This window comes from Hypanus sabinus, chromosome 13, assembly GCF_030144855.1.
Source record: "Hypanus sabinus isolate sHypSab1 chromosome 13, sHypSab1.hap1, whole genome shotgun sequence".
Classification (NCBI taxonomy): Eukaryota; Metazoa; Chordata; class Chondrichthyes; order Myliobatiformes; family Dasyatidae; genus Hypanus; species Hypanus sabinus.
Genome location: NC_082718.1, coordinates 71,045,949 through 71,070,685, shown reverse-complemented (window position 1 = coordinate 71,070,685; position 24,737 = coordinate 71,045,949). Strand labels below are relative to the sequence as shown.

At 42.8% G+C, this 24,737-nt stretch overlaps 1 protein-coding gene across 5 annotated transcripts in view; it reads right to left on the bottom strand.

Moving 5' to 3' along the window:
- hps4 (HPS4 biogenesis of lysosomal organelles complex 3 subunit 2) overlaps positions 1 to 24,737 on the bottom strand; it is a 91,603-nt gene that overhangs the window by 58,611 nt on the left and 8,255 nt on the right. For 4 of the 5 annotated variants that reach the window (XM_059987860.1, XM_059987859.1, XM_059987861.1 and 1 more), the window contains 4 exons: positions 4,440 to 4,530; positions 3,388 to 3,531; positions 2,970 to 3,077; positions 1,659 to 1,775 (listed from right to left, as the gene is read on the bottom strand). In XM_059987860.1, the coding sequence (XP_059843843.1) occupies positions 1,659 to 1,775; positions 2,970 to 3,077; positions 3,388 to 3,531; positions 4,440 to 4,530 (460 nt within the window). The remainder of the gene's footprint in view (positions 1 to 1,658; positions 1,776 to 2,969; positions 3,078 to 3,387; positions 3,532 to 4,439; positions 4,531 to 24,737) is intronic. The other variant, XM_059987863.1, reaches the window with a different exon arrangement.

Genomic DNA, 24,737 nt, shown 5'->3' with positions numbered 1-24,737 from the left:
ACACATTACAACAGTGCTGTGCAGAGGAGCACCTTTGGAATGTGTGAGGAAACCCACAGGGTCACGAGGAGAAGATACAAACTCCTTACACAGTACAGTGGGAATTGAATCCTGATCTGACAGCTGGGTCTGTAAAGTGTTACACTAACCACTACACTACCATAGCGTCCCGCCGTGGATGTTATTAGTGGCAGTTGCAACTGTGGACAGAGTTACTGAATCTCACCAAGGTTCAATGGCCCCTCTAACTTGTAATGACCACTGCACAAAAATCTTGTACAGTGCAATTTTTTGCCCAGTGACACACCATGTGCACACTCAATATCATATTAATTTTAACAGCTAGCAAACCACTGTCAATAAGTACTTTGATTTCCTCTGGGTTTGCTCATTTTCACTCTCGTTCATCTGCAATCTCACAAAACACAAATAGCAGGCCTGTAGTGGGTAATGAGGGATTTTTTTTGCCGAAGGTTTGCACACCTTCCATATGTGATTTGCTTTCTAAATGACACTTTAAAACATCAAGTTTCCAAATAATCACTCCACCTTTTCCCACTTGCAAATTCTCCAGCAATGCTTGCATCGTGACAATACACACAGGTAACACCAGTTTCTGTATTGTACATAAATATTACTCGTAGCTGCATAATCCTGACCTTGTAAGCTTTCAGTGTAGCAATTTCTATCGTTTCATAGTCTATTGCACTTTAAATGAACTAGCAGTTGTTTTGCATTTCATGTCCTTAGCTTCTTTAGAATACGACATAGTGAATCAATAATTTCTTCAATAAAAGCAGTATAAATAAGCCAACTCTAAAATCTGCAGACAAATCACGTTGTCAACACAGTCTGTATCGGAAACTGGAAATTGAAATGTGATTGTGTACAATCGTGAATATATCTAACAAGCCTACGAGGAAGAGGGTGACAATCTTTTGTGTGCAGTTTAAATTCCTTTGTGTGCTCATATCAAAAGATATGTGGGCTTGCACATGTACGCATGTTACAGGGAACACTGACTAAATTGTTTACTAGGTACTTCCAAACATGTTCTGGCTGATGAAAGACTAAGTTGTACTTTCACAGTTGTGTTAACGAAGTTTTAAGAAATAATTCCATATATGTTGTTATAGTCTGCCACCCATTTCCAGAAAAATTGATAGAAGGAAAGCCAACAGTGAAAAATGGAGGAAATAAATTATAGACAACCAAGGCTAATCAGACAGCTCTTTCAAAGAGCTAGTATGGGACAATGGACTGAATGAATTTATCCACCAAATTAAGTACAACTACTTCAGTGAATAACCCTGGCATGAATGGTGCCAAGCCCAGTTGTGGAAGGAGAAGGGTTTGGAGTGAGGCTACCAACCCCATCCCGTTAAAAACCCAGAGCTGCAGAAACACCATCTCTGGGAGAGGACGGATCTGACACCAAGAAGATGGGCTACATCTGGGAAAACTTGAATGACTGGCCCAGGACAGAGGATTCTGGCGAGCTGCTGTCAGTGACCTATGCCCAGTAGGGTGTCAGGATGAAGAAGGACTTCAGTGAATAATCTGATTGCTTTTGTTATTGCTTTGACCATGAGGAGTTACTGATATAAAATAAATCCCCAAATGCAAGGTGCAAAAAAGGGACATCTCTCTGGATTTACATCAGTCCTGTCCAGGTTCCAAAGGGAATTGAAAGTGTGATGCAGGCCACTGTTGGCTTGCTGGATATGCTCCATGTACAGATCCCACTGGCAGGCCAGCTCTCTCCGATCCCGCACCTGTGAAGAAATAAATGAAAATGTCAAGGATTTGGTAAACGACAAACTGCATTCAGGCAGGTTCAGGAGAGCAAAGTGTTGCTCTTAACTGAATTTGGTTTGGAGCAGTCGTCCAGTAACCTTCACCTTTGACCTTCTACATCAGGTCATGCAACTGGCTCAGTGGAATTCTCACGCAGGCTAGAGAACTAGATTAAAAAAATGCTAAAATTTGGTTCAAGTTGACAATCTCTTGCGTCTCACAATGAATTTATGTTCCTGTTTACCACCTTGAGCAGCTCTGTGCACCTAAATGTGACACCGTATTCTGCATTTCCTTGGGAAACAAACAAGTGATCCAGTAAAGGGGAAAAAAACTCATCCAGGAATATAAAATTGTGCAGAAACACAAGAGACTGCAGACACTGGAACCTATAAGTATTATTCATTTATCTCAGTGTTATTTATTTATTTATTATTACTACTTTTTTTGCGTTTGCACAGTTTGTCAGTCTTTGTTCAACTGTGAATGCCTGCAAGAAAATGAATCTCAGGGTAGTATTTTGTGACATATACATACTTTGATAATAAAGTTATTTTGAACTTTTGAGCTTTGAACTGGAACAGCAAACACAGCCAGAGGAACCCAACAGGTCAAGCAGCATCTGAGGAAGCAACGGGACAGTCGATGTTTCAGGTTGGGATGTTGCTGATCTTGATGAGGGAAATATACACGGGGATGCTATACAGTCACTGATAGTGTCTTTTAGTTATTCCTTTATGGGTGACTGTCATGTCCATCCCTTATTGTTCATGTCTAATCCCACTCGGTGGCCAGCAGACTGGACCTGAACACCACAGCGGGTTTCCAATACCACATCGTTGAACTAAATGCCACCAATTGTTCAACCTAATTCTAAATGTATTTAATTATTTGAATCTAAATTCTTCAACAGTAGTTTTGAGATTGGAACTTGCATTTCTGGATACCTCTGCAACAAATTAATCACTGCAAAGAGAAAATCCGCAGACGCTGGAAATCTGAGCAACACACACACAATGCTGAAGGAACTCAGCCAGTCAGGCAGCAACCATGGAAAAGAGTACAGTCAACATTTCGGGCCTAAACCTCGATTGTGTTGCTGCCTGGCCTACTGCAAAGTGAATGCAGTTTTGTGCAGACTTTCAAACCAGGAAACAAATCAAAAGTATTACCTGGTATATATGTTTACTGAATCCATTGTAAAATGTAAAGATGCCGATGAGTTGATCCAGAAACTGCTTACAGCTCTCATCAGGGACATCTAGGGCACATCCAAGAGCCTTTAATAGACCACAGCAAACATATACATTTAATAGAAATGATAAACGATGGGGTAGAAATTCTTAGCATAGATTTCTGATACAAATATAAAAAGAACATAGAACAGTACAGCACGGTACTGGCCCTTCAGCCCACAAAGTTGTGCCAACCTTTTAACCTACTCCAGGGTCAATCTAATCCTTCCCTCCCACATAGCCTCCATTTTTGTTTTATGCATGTGTCTTAAAAGTTTTGCCCCCTCATGTTCGCCACTTCTGCCCTGGGAAAAAGTCATTGCTGTCCACTGTATGCTTGATACATGATACCTACCCAAAGATATTCCCCATCCACCTGTATAGCAAACTTCAGCTTTCGCAAGCGTATTAGCCTGGGTGGAGTTCCTGAGATCTCAGCAATGCAGCAGACTACTCCAGCGATCTGCCCACAGAGTAACTCCTGTTGGTCAACACTGGTCTGCTCAAGAGATAGGAGAGAACGATTTGTATTTCCATAGCTTCCTCAGAATGCTGTATAATGCATGAAGTATCCTCAGCAACTTCTCAGGATGCAATAATGAACAAGTATTTATCATCCCCAAGTTAAAAATATTCACCATCATTCTGGGAAAAATCTCTTGGCTGTGGTTTGGAATAGTAAGAAGAGATTTTTTCCACTTTCATTCCAGAAAGCAACATTAAGTAGAATCGTACAGAATGGGACAGGCCCTTTGGCCCATCTCATCCATGGTTATCATGGTGCCACCAAGCTAGCTCCATTTGTTTGGGCTTGGCCCTTTTTGTTCCAGACTGCTGCTCTCCAAATGTCTTTTAAGTACAGTTATTGTACCTGGCTCAGCCACCTTCCCTGACAGCTTATTCCGTATACTCACCATTGAGTGTGAAAAATTTGCTCCTCAGTTCCCTTTTCAGTCTTTCCCCTCTCACTCTAAGTCTATATCCCATAGTTTTGAACTCTCTTACACAGGGGAAATGACTGTAAGGGAGTTCACACTTTTGCAGAATTCTATCTGGTGTTATCTCCTGATCATGCCACCTATATATCATCCAAATCATTAAAGTATTTGACAAACTAGAGAACAATCCCCGAGGCTTCTAACCTGAAAAGCAAGACCCTGCCCAAACCCAACTGGCAAACTCACTCTGGATCCATGCGTTCTAACCTTGCAGACCATCTAGAAGCCTTGCTAAAGAAATGTAGTCAACTAGTTGTAAAGTTTGTAAAACTTTCTTCTAAAGACATTCACAAATCTCAATAACAATGCAAAACACTTAATAACAAATAATGTTCGATGCATCTGAAATAAGAATCAGCCTCTTTACCCTCCTTGCCCACATCCTCTTTCCTTGAAACACAGATCTCACCTGTGAGGGAAAAAAGTAATATATCCCAGAACTTGTTGGGTCACCCTCTTCTCTAACCTTTGACGAATCATAAAGGAACAAATATCTGCACCTGAAATAAATGGAAAAATTAAATGGACAAAGGACATTAGATATTTGAGGAGGTTTGATTTCTTAACTAAATAACTCGGAAACTTCTACAAAGGTACCATGCAGAGCTTTCTGACCAGCTGCATCAACGTCTGGTATTAGGGGTGGTGGGGGGGCTACTGCACAGGATCAAAATAAGTTGAAGAAAGTTGTAAAATTAGTCAGGTCCATCATGGGTACCAGCTTCCATAGGATCCATGACACCTGGCTGACAGATTAGGGTGGAACACCAACACAGAGGCTATGTACAAGAAGGGCCAGAGTCACCTCTACTTCCTGAGGAGACTGAGGTCCTTCGGAGTTTGCAGGTCTCTCCTTCAAATGTTCTACCAGTCTGTTGTCACCAGTACAATTTTCTTTGCGGTGGTCTGCTGGGGTAATATCATCAACACGGGTTTTGCTATCAGGGCTCAATAAACTGATTAGAAAGCCTGGCTCTGTTATAGGAGTCAAACTGGACACACTGGAGGCTATGATAGAACAAGGGACCCTACGGAAAATCGTGGCAATTCTGGACAATGTTTCTCACCCTCTGCATGCCACCTTGGCTGAACAGGGGAGCACTTTTAGTGCTAGACTAAGACAACTGCGCTGCTTTAAAGCGTGAAGTATGAGGTCATTCTTACTCTCGGCCATTAGACTCTCTAATGAGTCTGCCTATAGCCAGGGAAGTGATGATCCCTTCCTGTTAGAGGCAACTTTTTTAAAATATTTCTTACTTCTCTTCTATTATTTGTATATCTGTGCACTTGTAATGCTATGGTGACATTGTTTCTTTTGGGATCCATCTATCTACCTTCAAGGAGCAGTTCCTTAGGAAGGCAGTATTCATCATTATGGATCCCCACCACCCAGACATGCCCTCTTCACATTGTTACCATTGGGAAGGAGGTACAGAAGCCTGAAAGCATACACTCAATGCTTCAGGAAAAGCCTCTTCCCTACTGCCATCTGAATGGACATTGAACCCATAAACACTATCTCACTACTTTTTATGTCTGTTATTTTGCACTACTTATTTTAACTTAATTATTTAATAGACATAGAAACACAGAAACATAGAAAACCTACAGCACATAAAGGCCTTTCGGCCCACGATGCTGTGTGGAACATGTCCTTACTTTAGAAATTACGTAGGGATACCCATAACCCTCTATTTTTCTAAGCTCCATGTACCCATCCAGGAGTCTCTTACCTCCACCATTGTCGCCATAGGCCTATTCCATGCACTCACCACCCTCTGCGTAACTTAACCCGACATTTCATCTGTACCTACTTCCAAGCACCTTAAGATTGTGCTCTCTTTTGTTAGCCATTTCAGCCCAGGGAAAAGCCTCTGACTAGCCACATGATCAATGCCTCTCACCATCTTATACACCTCTATTAGGTCATCTCTCATCCTCTGTCGCTCCAAGGCCAAGTTCACTCAACCTATTCTCATAGGGCATGCTCCCCAATCCAGGCAGCATCCTTGTAAATGTCTACTGCACCCTTTCGATAGTTTCCACATCCTTCTTGTAGTGAGGTGACCAGAACTGAGCACAGTACTCCAAGTTGGATCTTACCAGGGTCCTGTATAGCTGTAATATTACCTCTCGGCTATTAAACTCAATCCCACAATTGATGAAGGCCAATGCACTGTATGCCTTCTTAACCACTGTGTCAACCTGTGCAAATATGAGGAAATCTGCAGATGCTGGAAATTCAAACAACAACACACACAAAATGCTGGTGGAACACATCAGGCCAGGCAGCATCTATAGGGAGAAGCGCTGTTGACGTCAGGAGGAAGGGTCTCAGCCCGAAACGTCGACAGTGTTTCTCCCTATAGATGCTGCCTAGCCTGCGGTATTCCACCAACATTTTGTGTGTGTGTTGTTGTCAACCTGTGCAGCAGCTTTGAGTGTCCTATGAACTCATACCCCAAGATCCCTCTGATCCTCCACACTGCCAAGAGTCTTACCATTAATACTCTATTCTGTCATCATATTTGACCTACCAAAATGAACGACTTCACACTTAATTGGGTTGAACTCCATCTGCCACTTCTCAGCCCAGTTTTGCATCCTTTCAATGTCCTTTTGTAACCTCTGACAGCCCTCCACACTATCCACAACACCTCCAACCCTTGTGTCATCAGCAAATTTACTAACCCATCCCTCCATCCAGGTCATGTATAAAAATTATGAAGAGAAGGTGTCCTAGAACAGATCCCTGAGGCACACCACTAATCATTGACCACCATGCAGAACATGACGCATCTACAACCACTCTTTGCCTTCTGTGGGCAAGCTAATTCTGGATCCACAAAGCAAGGTCCCCTTGGATCCCATGCCCCCTTATGTTCTCAATAAGCCTTGCATGAGGTACCTTATCAAATGCCTTGCGAAATCCATATATGCTACTTCTAATGCTCTTCCTTCATCGATGTGTTTTGTCACATCCTCAAAAAATTCAAACAGGCTTGTAAGGCGTGACTTGCCTTTGACAAAGCCATGCTGACTATTCCTAATCATATGCCTCTCCAAATGTTCATAAATCCTGCCTCTCAGGTTCTTCTCCATCAACTTATCAACCACTGATGTAAAACTCACTGGTCTATAATTTCCTGGGCTTTCTCTACTCCCTTTCTCAAATAAGGGAATAACAGCCACAACCCTCCAATCCTCTGGAACCTTTTCCATCCCCATTGATGATGAAAAGATCATTGCCAGAGGATCAGCTATCTGCTCCCTCGCCTCCCACAGTAGCCTGGGGTATATTTTGTCCGGTCTCGGTATCTTATCCAACTTCATGCTTTCCAAAAGCATGAAGCACATCATCTTTTTTAATGCCTAACAAGCAGAGTGGACAAAGGAAAGGCAGTGGATGTCATTTACTTGGATTTCCAGAAGGCATTTGATAAGGTGCTTCACATGATCTACTTTACAAGATAAAATCCTATGGCATTACAGGAAAGATACTGGTGTAGGGCTCAGTACCATTAACTGTGCTGTTAACTGTTTAGGCTAACATAATGGCTTCTCTGTAATGTTATTTAATGCTGTAATGGGTTTCTGCAGCTGGAATGTTTGGGTTATAACTGCAGTTAAGGGGGGAACTAACCAATGGAGAATTGTTATGCTATCTTGTATGTGTGAGCTGAGCAGGAGTTCACGGTCTTTTACGGGAGATGAGTTGGACAGACATGACAGGAGCGGTTCCAGGGCGGCAGATACCAGACGTCGGCAGTTCGGACAGTGGCCAAATGCTCGGAAGATCATTGTGAATGGAACCTGAGGCATGAACTCCAACGTATTAAAATATTAGGTGCACAAACTGATAAACTTACTGATTTGGTGCCTTTAGGTTATCTGTTTCTACTAACCCATCACTAAGAAATAACTATAAAGTTGTGATCATTTACTCGCCTTTGGTGTATTGTCTGATATTTGTGTTGTGAGTGTGTACTTGGGGAGCATTACACCGTATTTACACCAAAGTATTACACTATTGGTGGGGCGACAGCGGTTCACCCTGGGTGAACAGGGGTAAATTGGGGGCACAGATGCTACACTGGCATGGAATACAGAATGGCTGACAGACTGGAGGCAGTGAGAGGGAATAAAAGCGGCCTTTTCTGGCTGGCTGCAGTGACCAATGGTGTTTCTCAGGGGTCAGTATTGGGACTGCTACTTTTCACATTGTTAGTCAATGATTTAGATAGTGGAATTGATGGCTTTGTGGCAAAGTTTGTGGATGATACGAAGATAGGTGGAAGGGTAGATGATGTTGAGAAAGCAATGTGATTGCAACAAACAAATTGGAAGAATGGGCAAAAAAGTGGCAGATGGAATATAGTGTTGGGAAATATATGAAAATGCATTTTGGTAAAAGGAACAATAGTGTGGACTATTGTCTAAATGGGGAGAAGGTTCAAACATCAAAGGTGCAGAAGGACTTAGGAGTCTTCGTGCCAGACTCCCAGAAGGTTAATTCACAGGTTGAGTCTGTGGTAAAGAAGGCAAATGCAATATTGACAATTATTTCAAGGGGAAGAGAATATAAAAACAAGGAGATAATGCTGAGGCTTTACAAGACACTAGTCAGGCCGCACTTGGAGTATTGGCAACAGTTTTGAGCTCCTTATCTCAGAAAGGATGTGCTGTCATTGAAGAGAGTCCAGAGGAGGTTCACGAGAATGATTTTGGGAATGAGGAGTGTTTGGCAGTTTTGGGCCTGTACTTACTGGAATTTAGAAGAATGCATGGGTATCTCATTGTTGAAAGGACGAGATAAGGTGGATGTGGAAAGGATGTTTCCTGTGGTGGGGGGTATCCAGAACTAGAGGGCACAGCCTCAAAATTGAGGGGTGACCTTTTAGAACAGAAGTAAGGAGGAATTTTTTTAGCCAAAGACTGGAGAATCTGAAGAATGCTCTGCCACAGACTGCAGTGAAGGCCATCCATGGGTATATTCAAAGCAGTAGTTGATAGATTCCTGATTGATTGGGCATCAAGGGAAATGGTGAGAGGGCAGATGTATGGGTTTGAATGGGGTTCAGGATCAGCCATGATGAAAAGGTGGAGCGGACTCAATGAGCTGAATGATATAATTCTGATCCTATGGCTTATGGTCCTAAGCAATTCAGTAGTTTCTCAGATACTCAAAGCACCCCATTTGTACTAACAATCATTCGGTGAGCAAAGTGACTTAGACCCCCATTAGATATTTGCATTAATGGACAGGTGTATCAGTGTACCTAATAAAGTGGCAGCAGAGGTCACACTTCTGTCTGGAGCCGGAGTGTTTGTGCTATCACAGGAAAGCAAAGCATATTGCAATAAGATGGATTATTACATTTGCACTGGGAGTTCTTGGACTCCTGGATGGTAAATCTGACTTCATGTAGACATTTGTAGAAGTGGCATGGCAGTATAGCAATTAGCCAAATACTTTACAACACCAATATTCGGGAGATTGAGGTTCAATTCTTGCCGCTGTACATAAGGAGTTTATATGTTCTCCCCAATGACCTTGTGGGTTTCTTCCGGGTGCTCCAGTTTCCTTGCATATGCCAAAAATGTATAGGTTAGGGTTTGTAAATTATGGGCATGCTATAAGACCATATAACCATAAGATACAGGAACAGAGTTAGGCCATTTGGCCTATCGAGTCTGATCCCCCATTTCATCATGGCCGATCCATTTTCCCTCTCAGCCCCAATCTCCTGCCTTCTCCCCATTCCCTTCATGTCCTGACCAATCAAGAATCCACCTCTGTCTTAAATATACTTAAAGACTTGGCCTCCACAGCTGCTGTGGCAACAAATTACACAAACTCACCACTCTCTGGCTAAAGAAATTCCTCATCTCTGTTCTATATAGATGATCCTCTATTCTGAGGCTGTGTCCTCTGGTCTTAGATTCTCCCACCATAGGAAACATCCTCTCCACATCCACTCTATCAAGGCCTTTCATATTTGATAAGTTTCAATCAAGTCACTGCTCATTCTTCTGAATTCTAGTGAATACTGGCCCAGGGCCATCAAACGCTCTTCATCTGACAATCCGTTCAAATCTGGAATCATTTTTGTGAACCTCCTTTAAACCCTCTCCATTTCAGCACATCCTTTCTTAGACAAGGGGCTCAAACCTGCTCACAATACTCCAAATGAGGCCTCACCAGTGCTTTATATAGTCTCAACATTACATCCTTGCTTTTATATTTTAGTCCTCTTGAATAAGTGGCAACGTTGCATTTGCTTTCCTCTCTCCAAACTCAACCTTCAAATTAACCTTTAGAGAATCCTGCACAAGCACTCTCAAGTCCTTTTGCATCTCATGTTTTTTGTATTTTGTCTCCACTTAGTCAACCCTTTCATTTCTTCTACCAAAATGCATGATCATACACTTCCTGTCACTGTATTCCATCTGCCATTTCTTTGCCCATTCTCCTAATTTGTTCTGCTGTAGCTTCTCTACTTCCTCAAAACTACCTGCCCCTCCACCTGTTTTCATATTGTTTGCAAACCTTGCAACAAAGTCATCAATTCCATCATCCAAAACATTAGTATTTAATGTAAAAAGAACCAGTCCCAACACAGACCTCTGTGGAACACCACTAGTCACTGGCAGCCAACCAGAAAAAGCTCTCTTTATTGCCACTCTTTGCCTCCTGCCAAACAGCCACTGCTTTATCCATGCTAGAATCTTTCCTGTAATACCATGGATTCATAGCTTTTAAGTAGCCTCATGTGTGGCATCTTGTCAAAGGCCTTCTGAACGTTGTCTATTCTGCTTATTATTTCTTCATAGAATTCCAACTGATCGGTCAGTCAAGATTTCCCCTTGAGGAAACCATGTTGACTACAGCCTATTTTATCATTGCCTCCAAGTACCCCAAAATCACATGCTTAACAATCATCTCCAACATCTTCCTTACCACTGAGGTCAGACTAACTAGCCTATAAGTTCCTTTCTTCTGCCTCTCTCCCTTCTTGAAGATTGGAGTGACATTTGCAATTTTTCAGTCTTCTGGAACCATTCCAGAATCTGGTGATTCTTGAAAGATCATTACAAATGCATCCACATTTCCTTCAGTCTCCTCTTTCAGAACACCAGGGTGTATACTATCTTGCCAAGGTGACTAATCTACCTTAATACCTTTCAGTTTCCCAAGGACCTCCCTATTAACAGTAACCTGACACAGTTCATGCCCCCTGACACCTGGAACTTCCACCATACAGCTAGTGTCTTCCATAGTGAAGACTGATGCAAAACACTCATTCAGTTCAACTGCCATTTGCTTGTCCCCCCAGTAGTACCTCTCCAGCATTGCTTTCCAGTGGTCTGATATCCACTCTCACCTTATATTCTTATCTTTACCCTTCACATATCTGAAGAAACTTTTCATATCCTGTTTAATAATATTATATTATTAATATAGCTTATTTTTGCATTCCATCTTTACCTTCTTAGTGACTTTTTTCATTGCATTATGTTGATTTTTAAAAGCTTCCAATCCTCTAACTTCCCACTAATTTTTGTTCTACCAAATGCCCTCTCTTTGGCTTTTATGTTTGTTTTAACTTCCCTTGTTAGCCATGGTTGTGGCATCTTGCTTTTAGAATACTTCTCCCTCTTGAGGAAGTATATATCCCATGCCTTCCAAATTGCTTCCAGAAATTCCAGCCACTGCTGCTCTGCCATCATCCCTGCCAGTGTACTTTTCCAGTCAATTCTGGCCAATTCCTCTCTCATGCCTCTTTAATTCCTTTTACTCCACTGTAATACTGATACATCTGACTTTAGCTTCTCCTTATCAAATTTCAGGATGAATTCAATCATATTATAATCACTTTCCCCTCAGGATTCTTTTACTTTATGCTCTCTAATAAATTCTGGTTCATTGCACAACACCAAATCCAGAATAGCTAATCCTCTAGTGGGCTCAATCACGAGCTGCTCTAAAAAGCAAACTTGTAGGCACTCTAGAAATCTCCCCTCCTGAATTCCAGCACCAACCTGACTTTCCCCATTGAAAATACTGAAACGTATTGAAACCCCCTTGACTATTGTAACATTGCTATTTTGGCATGCATTTGCTATCTCCTGTGAACTACAGCCTTACTACTGTTTGGGGGTTTGTATATAATCCCCATCAGGGTCTATTTGCCTTTGAAGTTCCTTAGATTTATCCAATGATTCAACACCTATGACTCCTCTTTCTAATGATTTAATTTCATTTTTTACCAATAAAGCAATGCCAGCCACTCTGCCTTCCTGCCTGTCCTTTCGATACAATGTGTATCCTTGAGGATTAAGCTCCCAGTTAGTATTGTACAGCTACGATTCAGTGATGCCTACATCATCATACCTGCTAATCTGTAACTGTGCTACAAGTTAATTTACCTTATTCCATATTCTGCGCGTATTTAAATATCACACCAGTCCTGTATTGGTCCTTTTTGATTTTGTTCAACTTTTACATTGCAACTCATCCTGTTGACTGCAATCTTCGCCTATCAACAGCCTCTCCTTGCTAGGAGTCTCATTACAGATTAACTCTGTAAACTGACTACCTCATCTTCAGTATTGTCTCCCTGCCAAATTTGTTTAAACCCACCTAAACAACTCTCGAAAACGTGCCCTCCAGGATACTGGACCCCCTTGGGTTCAGGTGTAACCCATCCCTTTTGTACAGGTCATACCTTCCCCAGAGAGATCCCAGTGATCCATAATTCTGAACTCTTGCCCTTTGCACCAATTCTTCAGCTACATATTCACCCACCAAATCATCTTATTCTTACCCTCACTGGTACATGGCACAGGCAGTAATCTAGAGATTGCTACCCTTTCTACTTAGCTCCCTAAAATCTGTCTTCAGAACTTCCTTACTTTGTCTACCCATGTCATTGGTGCCAATATATACCAAGACTTCTGACTTTTTCCTTTGAGAACACCATGGACCTGATCGGAGTTATCCCTGATCCTGACACCAGGGAGGCAATATATCATCTGGATGTTAGCCAGAAGCATGCCAACAATTGTGAGCATCCATGTACCCAGCACGTCCATGTACTGTGTTGGTCTTTGATGCAAATGACGCATTTCAAGATTCAAGATTCAAAAACTTTATTGTCATTCTAACCATACATCAGCTCTGCAGGGCAGAATGAGACAGCGTTTCCCAGAAGCAGTGCAATCATAACGTAACAAACGCAACACTAAATAATAAACATAACAATAAATAGCAAATAATAAATAGTAAAACACAACAGCCACATGTCAGTTAAAAACAAGTTAAAAGTGTCCAAAACAGAGTCAGGTAGAGCAGCTATTTATCAGTCTGACTGCCTGTGGGAGGAAGCTGTTTGGTAGCCTTGTGGTTTTAGTTTTGATGCTCCCGTAACGTTTACCTGATGGCAGAAGAACAAACAGTTCATGGAGAGGGTGTGAGGGGTCTTTAATGATGTACCATGTCTTCTGGAGGCATCGACTCTGAAAGAGGTCTTGGATAGAAGGTAGGGAGACCCCAATAACCTTCTCTGCTCCCCTAACCAGCCTCTGCAAGGCTTTTTTGTTGGCAGCACCGCAGCTGGAGTACCAGGTTGTGATGCAAAAGGTCAGCACACACTCAACCATGCCTCTGTAGAATGTATGTTTCAATGTACACATGACAAATAAAGCTCTTCTTTTTTTTAAATCAGCATCCATGTGGGCTGCATCAGAAGCCAGGTCATCTCCCTAAGTCATGTACAAATGTCTATTTGGGTTCACTACCACAGGCTGAGTACCCCTTATCTAAAATTCCAAAATCCGAAAACTGAGCACTGACATGACGTCACAAATGTAAAATTCCACAAAACACTGGGAAAGATTCCCCATGTGAATCTGGGAAGATGCAGGTGTCTGCACATCACAGACAGATATGAGAAGTGACATCACAAATGTAAAATTCCACAAAACACTGGGAAAGATTCCCCATGTGAATCTGGGAAGATGCAGGTGTCTGCACATCACAGACAGATATGAGAAGTGGCCTCACTGAAGAATAAAAAAAACTGCATGGTGAAAAATGAAGATCTCGATTGTGTATTGAAAGAGTGGATTCATCAGCATCAGAGTGAGCATATGCTGCTTTACGGCATGCTGATCATAAAATGATGAGCTGAAAATTGAAGGCAATTGGTCAGCTGGCTAGTTACTGAAATTTAAGAAAAAGCATGGCATTAAATTTTTAAAGTCTCTGTTGATCATGAAAATCTAGCTCTGGAACAAGTCTGCAATGCTGATTGTTTTAATACCTTGCACAAGACCTAAAAAAAGTAAAATACAAATACAGTGTACTGTAACCTTTGAATCAAAACTCAGCATGGAGACTGAAAGCTTGCTGTTGTTTGTTGTTCTACAACTGATTCAAGTATTCGCTGTACTGCTTTTGTTACTCTGATCACATTACACTTTCATTATGTTAATGATATGGAATAACTTTTACTGTTTAGTACTGTACATATGTGCAATGAACAACTGTATGACAAAGACTGCTTACTGCTAGTCAGAGTCAGAAATGACGACGATCCCAAGCTGTCTCTGAAATCTGAAACACTTCGGCCCTATGCATTTCAGATAAGAGATACTCAACCTGAATAATTAATTGTGTTCAGCTTTTGCTGTTAGTTCCCCTAGTTTCATTGAGCCATCAGTTTCTATTAGGATTGAAAAGGATAAGCAATATGAGAAAAAGGATTGCATGCCCTAATACAGAGAGAAAAGACATTCTATAACCTTGCCTGTCAGCTTGTACTCCTTCCCCTCCCCTCACTTTCTTATTCTGGCTTTTCCCCCTTCCATTCCAGTCCTCATGAAGGATCTTGGCCCAAAATGTCTACTGTTTATTCCTCTCTATAGATGCTGCCCGATTTGCTGAGTTACTCCAGCATTTTGTGTGTTATTCTGGATTTGCTATGTGTGATTCCAACTCATTTTTCAAGAAACAGATTTTAAAAAATCATTATCAGAGAAGACTTTACTGTTGTTTGCCAGCCATTTGCTCCATGTACCAAGAAGAATAGATTTTTTATGTCCTGGAAACTAATTCTGAGACAAGTGGCCACATGGCATCTCAACAAAGTTAAAACAAGGAGAGGAATAAACAGTCAACGTATCGTGCTGATTGATGAAGGGTCTCATCCAGAGACATTGACTGTTTATTCCTTTCCATAGAGGCTGCTTGACCTGCTGAGTTCCTCCAGTGTTTTGTATGTCTTTACTCTGGATTTCCAGCATCTGCAGAACCTCTGTGTTAAGGTAAAACCCCTTTGGATTACACTTCTGTGAACAATTTCAATATAATGATGTTATTTTGAAAACAAATATATTGTAGCTCACTCAATGGCTAAATAAGCATATCTCATTGAAATCTCATCACATATTTCCTTACAACACTGAAGGCCATTTGGCCAACTGCACCAATACTGAGTCTCAGAACAGTCCCATCAATCCTATTCTGCCCCTCACTCACCTGCAACCTATCTCTTTCTGGTGCCCATTCATTCTTCCACCATACTGATAACTCACAAAAATTTGCTAAAATACGTTAAGGCACACAAGGACATCTATACACATAATCCTGTTAAATGATTTTGGGAGATATTATAAAGAGTTCACATCAAGGCAGATTTTTTTTGTAGGAGGTGGAAACAGTCAGTATCGAGCACAATTGGGGTTGTGAGCCACAGGTATTTCAGGAGAGGTTAGCCAGAAGCCAGACCATCTTCTCTCTACACTCTAATCTCATGACCACTGTAATGCAAAAGACTTAAGGAAACAATGGGCTGTCTCTGTTCCACCACAGACTGGTTTCTGAACAGTTTTTCAGGCTCCAAGTCCCATGGGGTATTCAGGGAACAAGCCTGGGAGCGGAGTATGTGCTACAGTGACTTAGCGTGCATGCATACACACTCTTTGCAAACACAGATGTATTCTGACCTCTATGCACACAAACACAGTCTTCTCCACACTCATCTTGCTTACATCACTCTCATCCCCTCTCCAAATCTCCTCATCTCTGACTCCTTTCTCCTAAATACCCCCTCAGTCTCCAGGCCTCCCCACTCTCAAACTAAATTACTTATTGCCAAGACTACACAAAGATGAACAACCAGTGTCCAAAAGAAGACAAACTACAAATATAAAAAAAAACACAAATAATAATAATAAAATCTTCAGAAAGCCACAATACTAAACACCCTGAGAATAGACCAAAAGTTCTTGGCAATTGAGAACTGAGTGTGCTTGTCTATGCCCGTACCTCAGGTTTTACCAGCCTGAGCTGAGAAATAATAAGTAATCATAATAATCAGTAGCACAGCCTTTTGAAGATGTCCTCAATGGCAGAGGGTTGTATCAGTGATGGAACTGCCTGCCTCTACAAACCTCTGCAGTCTCTTTTGATCCTGCTCCTTGGAGCCCTCTTCCTTCATAGTCTTGATGAAGGGTCTCGGCCTGAAACTTCGACTGTTTATTCCTCTCCATAGATGCTGCCTGGCCTGCTGAGTTCCTCCAGCATTTTGTGCGTGTTGCTCTGGATTTCCAGAATCTGCACAATCTCTTGTTTTTAAAATCAGAATTAGATTTATTACCACTGACATATGATGTATAATTTGTTTCTTTGCAGCAGTGATACAGTGCAAGGACAGAAAAACCCGACAATTACAAAAATAAGCAAACAGTGCCAAAGTAAAGGAATGATGAGGTAGTGTTCATGGGTTCACGGGCTGTTCACTTTAATGATGGGGAGGAAGGAGCTTGTTGAGTGTATGTCTTCAAGCTTCCCTACCACCTTCAATATCCATTCCAATACTGACTGTTGATGTCAGAAGTCAGTGAGGCCCATCATAGTAAATACCCATTATCCAGCTCTTACAGTTAAAATCCTGAGGGGACTTGGCAAGGTGAATGGAGAAATACGGTTTGCTCATTTGTGGGAGAACCCTGCAAGGTCGTAGGATATTTCAGAATGGTCATGGAGGTAGGGGAAGGATAACTCACTTCCTCAAAGGGCAAAAGGAGGAAATATTTGACTAATTTTAGAGATGGAGAGATTACTGATGGGCAAGAAGATAAAGGATTACAGTGGGATACCAGAATGCAGAGTTGAGGTTGCAATTGGATCAGTTATGACAATATAAAGCAGGTTTAAGAGATTGAGTGGCAAATTCTTGTAATTTGGAAATTCTGCTGTTCAACCCTATACATAGCAGCCTTTCCTGTGTTCCAAAGTCAACCCTGAATTCACCGTCATACACACGAGTATACATGTGTACAGTTGCAATGAAAAACTTACTTGCAGCAGCATCACAGGCACAAAGCATTCACAAGAAGAACAAACACAAGTTAAACATGATTTTTGCAAGAACGCACATAAATTGAACAAACAATACCTAGAGCAAGATGGTAAAAGTGCTCATAGTGTTGCCAAACTGTAGAGATTAGGGTGTTGCTGGTGCATTAGATTTACTATTTCTCAAGTTTATTAACTATAAGACATTACTAAAGTATGCACTTTCAGATAAGACGCTAAGCCAGCCTCCTTGCCTTCTCAGATGGATGTAAGTGATTGGCATTATTCTGAGGAAGTGAATGGGAAATACTCCAGTGTGCAGATCGAGGCTTATCCTCAGCAGCAAGAGAAATGATGACCTGCTCTCAATTGTAGTCTTGTTCCTGTAAACAAATCCACTGCTGTCTTTATCCCATTAAACTAATGAAGCCACATCAGGAAGGCACTTCATTAAACCTAATGCAATTTGGAAGGAAACGAACTTCATATATTTGTCTTTTTTTTCCTTTCATGATTATCATTTTTTTTTGGCCTTCTTCAAAACACCACACCTCGAAGTCTGCTAACGGTTGCCTATCCCTGCCATTTGAGAACAACCTATTTACATATAACAATTACAGCACTAAAACAGGCCATCTCGGGCCTTCTAGTCCATGCCGAACGCTTATTCTCACCTAGTCCCACCAACCTGCACTCAGCTCATAACCCTCCATTCCTTTCCTGTCATATACCGATCCAAATTTTTTTCAAATGACAATATTAAACCTGCCTCTACCACTTCTACTGGAAGCTCGTTCCTCACAGCTACCACTCTCTAAGTAAAGAAATTCCCCCTCGTGTTAGCCCTAAACTTTTGCCCCTTAACTCTCAACTCATGTCCTCTTGGTTGAATCTCCCCTACTCTCAATGAAAAAGCCTTACGTCAACTCTATCTATCCCCCTCAAAATCTATCTATCCCCCTCAAAATACCTCTATCAAGTTCCCTCTCAACCTTCTACGCTCCAAAGAATAAAGACCTAACTTGTTCAACCTTTCTCTGTAACTTAGGTGCTGAAACCCAGGTAACATTCTAGTAAATCTCCTCTGTACTCTCTCTACTTCGTTGACATCTTTCCTATAATTCAGTGACCAGAACTATACACAATACTCCAAACTTGGCCTCACCAATGCCTTGTACAATTTTAACATTACATCCCAACTCCTATAACCATCTCACAATTACAGCACGGAAACAGGCCATCTCAGCCCTTTTAGTCCATGCCGAACGCTTACTCTCACCTAGTCTCACCTACCTGCACTCAGCCCATAACCCTCCATTCCTTTCCTGTCCATATACCTATCCAATTTTTTTAAATGCTCAATGCTCTGATTTATAAAGGCCAGCATACCAAAAGCTTTCTTCACCACCCTACCAACATGAGATTCTACCTTCAGAGAACTATGCACCATTACTCCTAGATCACTCTTTTCTACTGCATACCTCAATGCCCTATCATTAACCATGTATGCCCTATTTTGATTATTCCTACCAAAATGTAGCACCTCACGCTTATCAGCATTAAACTCCATCTGCCATCTTTCAGCCCACTCTTCTAACTGGCCTAAATCTCTCTGCAAGCTTTGAAAACCTACTTCATTATCCACAACACCATCTATCTTGGTATCATCTGCATACTTACTAATCCCATTTACCACCCCATCATCTAGATCATTCATGTATATAACAAACAACATTGGACCCAGTACAGATCCCTGAGGCACACTACTAGTCACCAACAAACAGTTATCCACCACTACTCTCTGTCATCTCCCATCCAGCCACTGTGGAATCCATTTTACTACTTCAATATTAATATCTAACAATTGAACTTTCCTAACTAACCTTCCATGTGGAACCTTGTCAAAAGCCTTACTGAAGTCCATATAGACAACATCCACTGCCTTACCCTCGTCAACTTTCCTAGTAACCTCTTCAAAAAAATTCAAAAATATTTGTCAAACATGACCTTCCACACACAAATCCATGTTGACTGTTCCTAATCAGACCCTGTCTATCCAGATGATTATATATACCATCTCTCAGAATACTTTCTATTAATTTACCCACCACTGACGTCAAACTTAGAACCCTTTTTAAACAATGGAACCACATGAGCAATACGCCAATCCTCCGGCACCATCCCTGTTTCTAATGACATTTGAAATATTTCTGTCAGAGCCCCTGCTATTTCTATAACTTCCCTCAAGATCCTAGGGAATATCCTGTCAGGACCCAGAGACTTATCCACTTTTATATTCTTTAAAAGCGCCAGTCCCTCCTCTTCTTTAATCATCATAGTTTCCATAACTACCCTACTTTTTTGCCTTACCTTACACAATTCAATATCCTTCTCCTTAGTGAATACCGAAGAAAAGAAATTGTTCAAAATCTCCCCCATCTCTTTTGGCTCCACACACAGCTGTCCACTCTGATGCTCTAAGGGACCAATTTTATCCCTCACTATCTTTTTGCTATTAATATCATTGTAGAAACCTTTTGGATTTATTTTCACCTTACTTGCCAAAGCAACCTCATATCTCCTTTTAGCTTTTCTAATTTCTTTCTTAAGATTCTTTTTACATTCTTTATATTCCTCGAGCACCTCATTTACTCCAGTCAATGAGGGCTGGAGGAGTTATTGCACTGGCACTGGTAAGAACCCAGTTTCTGCAGTCAATGGAGGCTGGAAGATCCCACTGGCAATGAGGCCAATAGAGGCTCAGGGGATCCCCCAGATGTTCCACCCCCTCATGGTGCAGAGTGGGAGGAGCAGGTTAAGGCCACCAGCCACTCACTGCCCTCCCAGGCCATGCTATCAGGTAAACCCCAGTACACATTGGCACTGAGACCTCCCAGAATGGAGGGTCCTTGTCTGGCACCAGCTGGCTCTGAGGAGCATCTGCCCACTGGTTCCTCCAAATGCTGCCAGCTACTGTTGGTGTGTCCTTCACCAGGGTAAATATCATGTTCTCTGGTGGTACCTGGACCCCGGTGTCCAGTTGGCCCCAACTCATTTGGAGGAATAAGTCCTCTTGGGCCCTGCCCCACTCAGGGGCCCCCGTCTTGTGGGGAGGGCAGTGATAGGTCTCAATTGGCCTTTTATGGGACTCTATCATCTACAACATGAATCCACCTGTATCTACTTTCCACAGTCTGGGTTCATAGGGCTAGCATACCTAGGGAGGGTGTACGGGCCCCATAGGCACCTTCTCCTGAGTGGTGAGGGCTCACATCAGGTCGAACTCCTTCAGCCCCTGTAATCGTGAGCTTGGAGCTAGATAGCCGCCCTCATTCCTGTTCCTAGGGATTCCCTTTCAACCTTCCCTCCCTGTCGGTTAACCCATACGGAATCTTCTCAGAGCCCTTTATCTTCAGTGGGAGTTTGAGGTGGTCACGAGCTCTTGTCGTTTCGGCTGATGCACTGAACACAAGGGCAACCAGAGTCTGTAAGTCCCTCCATTCATCCTCTGATCAGCCCTCTGGTAGCTCAGGTCTTGCAGGTGAGTTAAGGTGGCAACTGCTGCCAGAGTGGGGACCCCTTTCTGAGAGCATCTACTGCGACAGCCTCAGGGAAGGAGCTTGATCTCTTGTCCTCACCAGCACTTCACTTGCCCTTCTGCCTCAGGGCCTCTTCCAGCAGCAGAACCTTCAGGAGATCCCTCACTGGCACTCAAGGAGTGGGGATACAGTTCACTCGTAGCTTTCACTGCAGCCTTCCCTGACCACGGCCACTCTCGGAGGCTGTGCCCAGACTTCAATATCCATTGTATCATGCTGGTCTGTCATTCCGGATTGGCTATGAGGGCCCACCTTTGAAAACAAGTCACCTCCGAGGCCCTGTTCAGATCCACCTTCCCAAGCAATGATCCTGCCTTGAGCAGGTGGAGTGGGCCACTGCCAGGCATCCCGAAAGGAAGTACTAGGGGAGGCTCAGTCCAGTGCTCGGGTCCAGAAGAGGTCCTGAGCCCCACCATGTTGCTCATAATTTGGGTTGGTTTGACCCCAAGTGGGACCCTCTACTGGTGGACACACCAAAGGTCATGAGACTAACCATCCACATCCAGGTAGAGGCATCCCGAAGCCTCGGGATGCCCCTCCCTCTTAGGAATGGGTCCATGGATCTCCTGTCTTTGCAGAACCTGAGCCTAGGTTCCAGGTGTCCAGCCTTCTCTAGGCTCGTTGCTTTGGCCCTCAAGCTCCAGATGCTTCAGCACATGGGAGGAGGCCACATTCACAAGCATTAGACCACTGGACTTGGATATATCCACAGGCTTGGAGAGTGGATATTGTCCAGTTCTGGACTCAGGGGGGATTAGGCCAGTCACACAGTTTATCCACCGTCTGGGACTCTGCAGATAGACTTGGAACCCTTCTTGGGTCTCCCTGTCTCAGGGACTCATTATTTCCCATTGGTGCCTGAGCCATGGGGTTGGACAACCCTTAGTTGCTCTGAGCGCCACCCTCACGAGTGGATGATCCACAGAAGGCCGACCAGAGCCCATCTGAACTCGGGAAGGGTTACCAGGCCGAGGAAACTGCTCGCATCTCTGGACAACACCATTCAGAGTGGAGGCTCCACAGTCTGGGGTTCTTTTCCAGCTCCTGTTTATCAGGGTTGCCTGATCTCCAGGATGTTTAGAAGTTGCAATGGAAGGTGATTCAGGTTAACCCTTTCCTAGCGTCACAAACCATCCCCAATACACCCTTGTGTTTTACTACTGTTTACTCAGGAGCCTCAGAAGAATACCAAATTACCTGATTATTAAAGACAAGCCCATCCTCTGTGGGGAACCTCTTCATTCCAACAAAGTCCACACACTGCGATACACTGTCCAACTGGACCTCAGAATGAGTAGGGCAGACCCTGTTAGGACACAGATTCTGGGATCCTGAGACAAATTGATCCAAGTGAAGGCTATCCCTGGATGCCATTGCCAGACACAATCAGTAGCAGAATGGTCGAGACGAGGACCTGAACCTTCCAGCTTCTGACTGATAAGATGGAGCACCATCAGATTTGAGAATTCCAGCCACGTGGAAAATGCTGACTTTGATCATGTCTGTCCAGGACACTTTCAGCCTCTCTTCCCAGCCAGGTTGCTCCTCCCTCTTCATCCACTGGTCTACTTTGCTAGTCATCAGCAGTGTGTGGCAAATACCTGGGGTGAAAGTGAGCTCCCTTGTAAGCTGATCCTTTGCTAGCTGTTTTCTTATAAGCTCTTCTTCACTCTTTAGGTGACGAGGCATTTTCCACTCACCTAGTTGCCCCTTGGGTATTGTAGATAGGGTGGCTCAGTTTGTTTCTCCTTCTGGGTTGTCTTTGGGTGTCAACAGGCTGAGGTCTGGAGAGTGCTCAAAGGTCCCCCAGCACAGGAGCTGGGGAAAAGCACCAGGGAGTGGCCTCTAAAGGAAGAGCATCCAAAATACATCTTCATATGGAGGTCAAACCTGAAGATATTACCCCCAAACTGTGTTGATCCTCCATTCCCCCACCACCCACTAATCACTGGGAGCTGATGCTTTATCCAATCACTGCTTGCTCTGAAATTCAGCCCAATCAGCACAGACCACCCTAAAGAAATGGCATCAGCTCCTAGTCAATCAGCAGCTGTCACTTAGCACTGTGGGATAGGGTGTAGGGGAGGGTCTTGGGCCATCAATTTGAGTAGGGGTTCTTTCTGTCTGGCTTCAGGTTGAGGAACAGGACTGGAGACAACTGAGACCAGGCTCTGAACTCAGACAGAAAGACTCGACATGGAATGCGTCACTTGTAATATTGTTTCAATGGTTAAACCAGCCACTCAGCCCATCGAGTCTGTTGCACCATTCCGTCATGGCTGATCCTGAATCTCACTCAACCCCATACACCTGCCCTCTCGCCATATCCTCTGATACCCTGACCAACAAGGAAACTATCAGCTTCCGCCTTAAATATACCCACTGACTTGGCTTCCACTGCAGTCTATGGCAGAGCATTCCACAGATTCACCACTCCCTGGCTAAAAAAATTCCTCTTTGCCTCTGTTCTAAAAGGTCAAACCCTCAATTTTGAGGTTGTGCCCTCTAGTTGTGGATACCCCCAACATGGGAAACATCCTCTCTACATCCACCCCATCTTGTCCTGTCAACATTCAGTAGGTTTCAATGAGATCCCCACACATTCTTCTAAATTCTTCCAAAGCTGCCAAATGTTCTTCATATGTTAACCCCTTCATTCCCAGAATCATCCTCTGGACTCTCTCCAATAACACATTTTTTCTGAGATATGGGGCCCAAAACTGTTGACAATACTCCAAATGAGGAGTGACTAGTGTCTGATCAAGGTTCAGCATTATCTCCTTACTTTAATATCCTATTCCCCTTGAAATAAATGGCAACTTTGCGTTTGCATTCTTTACCACAGACTCAACCTGTAAATTAACCTGGGAGTCTTGCACAAGGACTCCTAAGTCACTCTGCACCTCTGATGGTTCACTGTAATTTGAACATAAAATGGAATTGACCATTTCTGCATAGTTGTAGGCAGCAGGACAGTGCGCACACGCACAACACACACGCACGCACTACACAAACAGAAACACATCCAAAAACACTGACATCACACACAGACATACACACAGAAACACATACCACACGCACACCCAAAGATACAAGACAGACAGACAGACACAGGTACAGATCCACCCACAAACACACACACAGCCAGAGACATATACAGACACACACACACCACACACCATATACAGACACGTGCACATAGGCACACCCACACAAACATGCAGAAACTCACCCACATACACTCACAAACGTGCTCACATCACAGAGACCAACACAAACACAAACACAGAGAAACACACAGACACAGACACGTACACATAGATATACACATTCACACTCACACAATCACTAAGACTGGATACCCATCGTATATATGCCATGAAAATTATGTTTTTGCAGGAGCAACACAGTAAGTTACAAGAAGACAACAAATATAATTTAACAAACTTAAATTAAGAAATTATACAAAACACAGATATGCACAAAATATACAGAAAAATATTGGTATTGTTTTAATATTGACTCACGTACCAAGGTACAATAAAGAGCTCGTCTTTCATACTATCCATACAGATCAGATTGTTACACAGTGCATTGAGGAAGAACAAGGCAAAACAATAACAGTGTAGAATAACAATAAAGGGCTATGCAGTAGGAACATTCTGGGCAGCTTCTAGAGGAGGTTAAATGGTCCGCACAACATTGTTGGCCGAAGGGCCTGTAATGTACTGTAGATTTCTACATT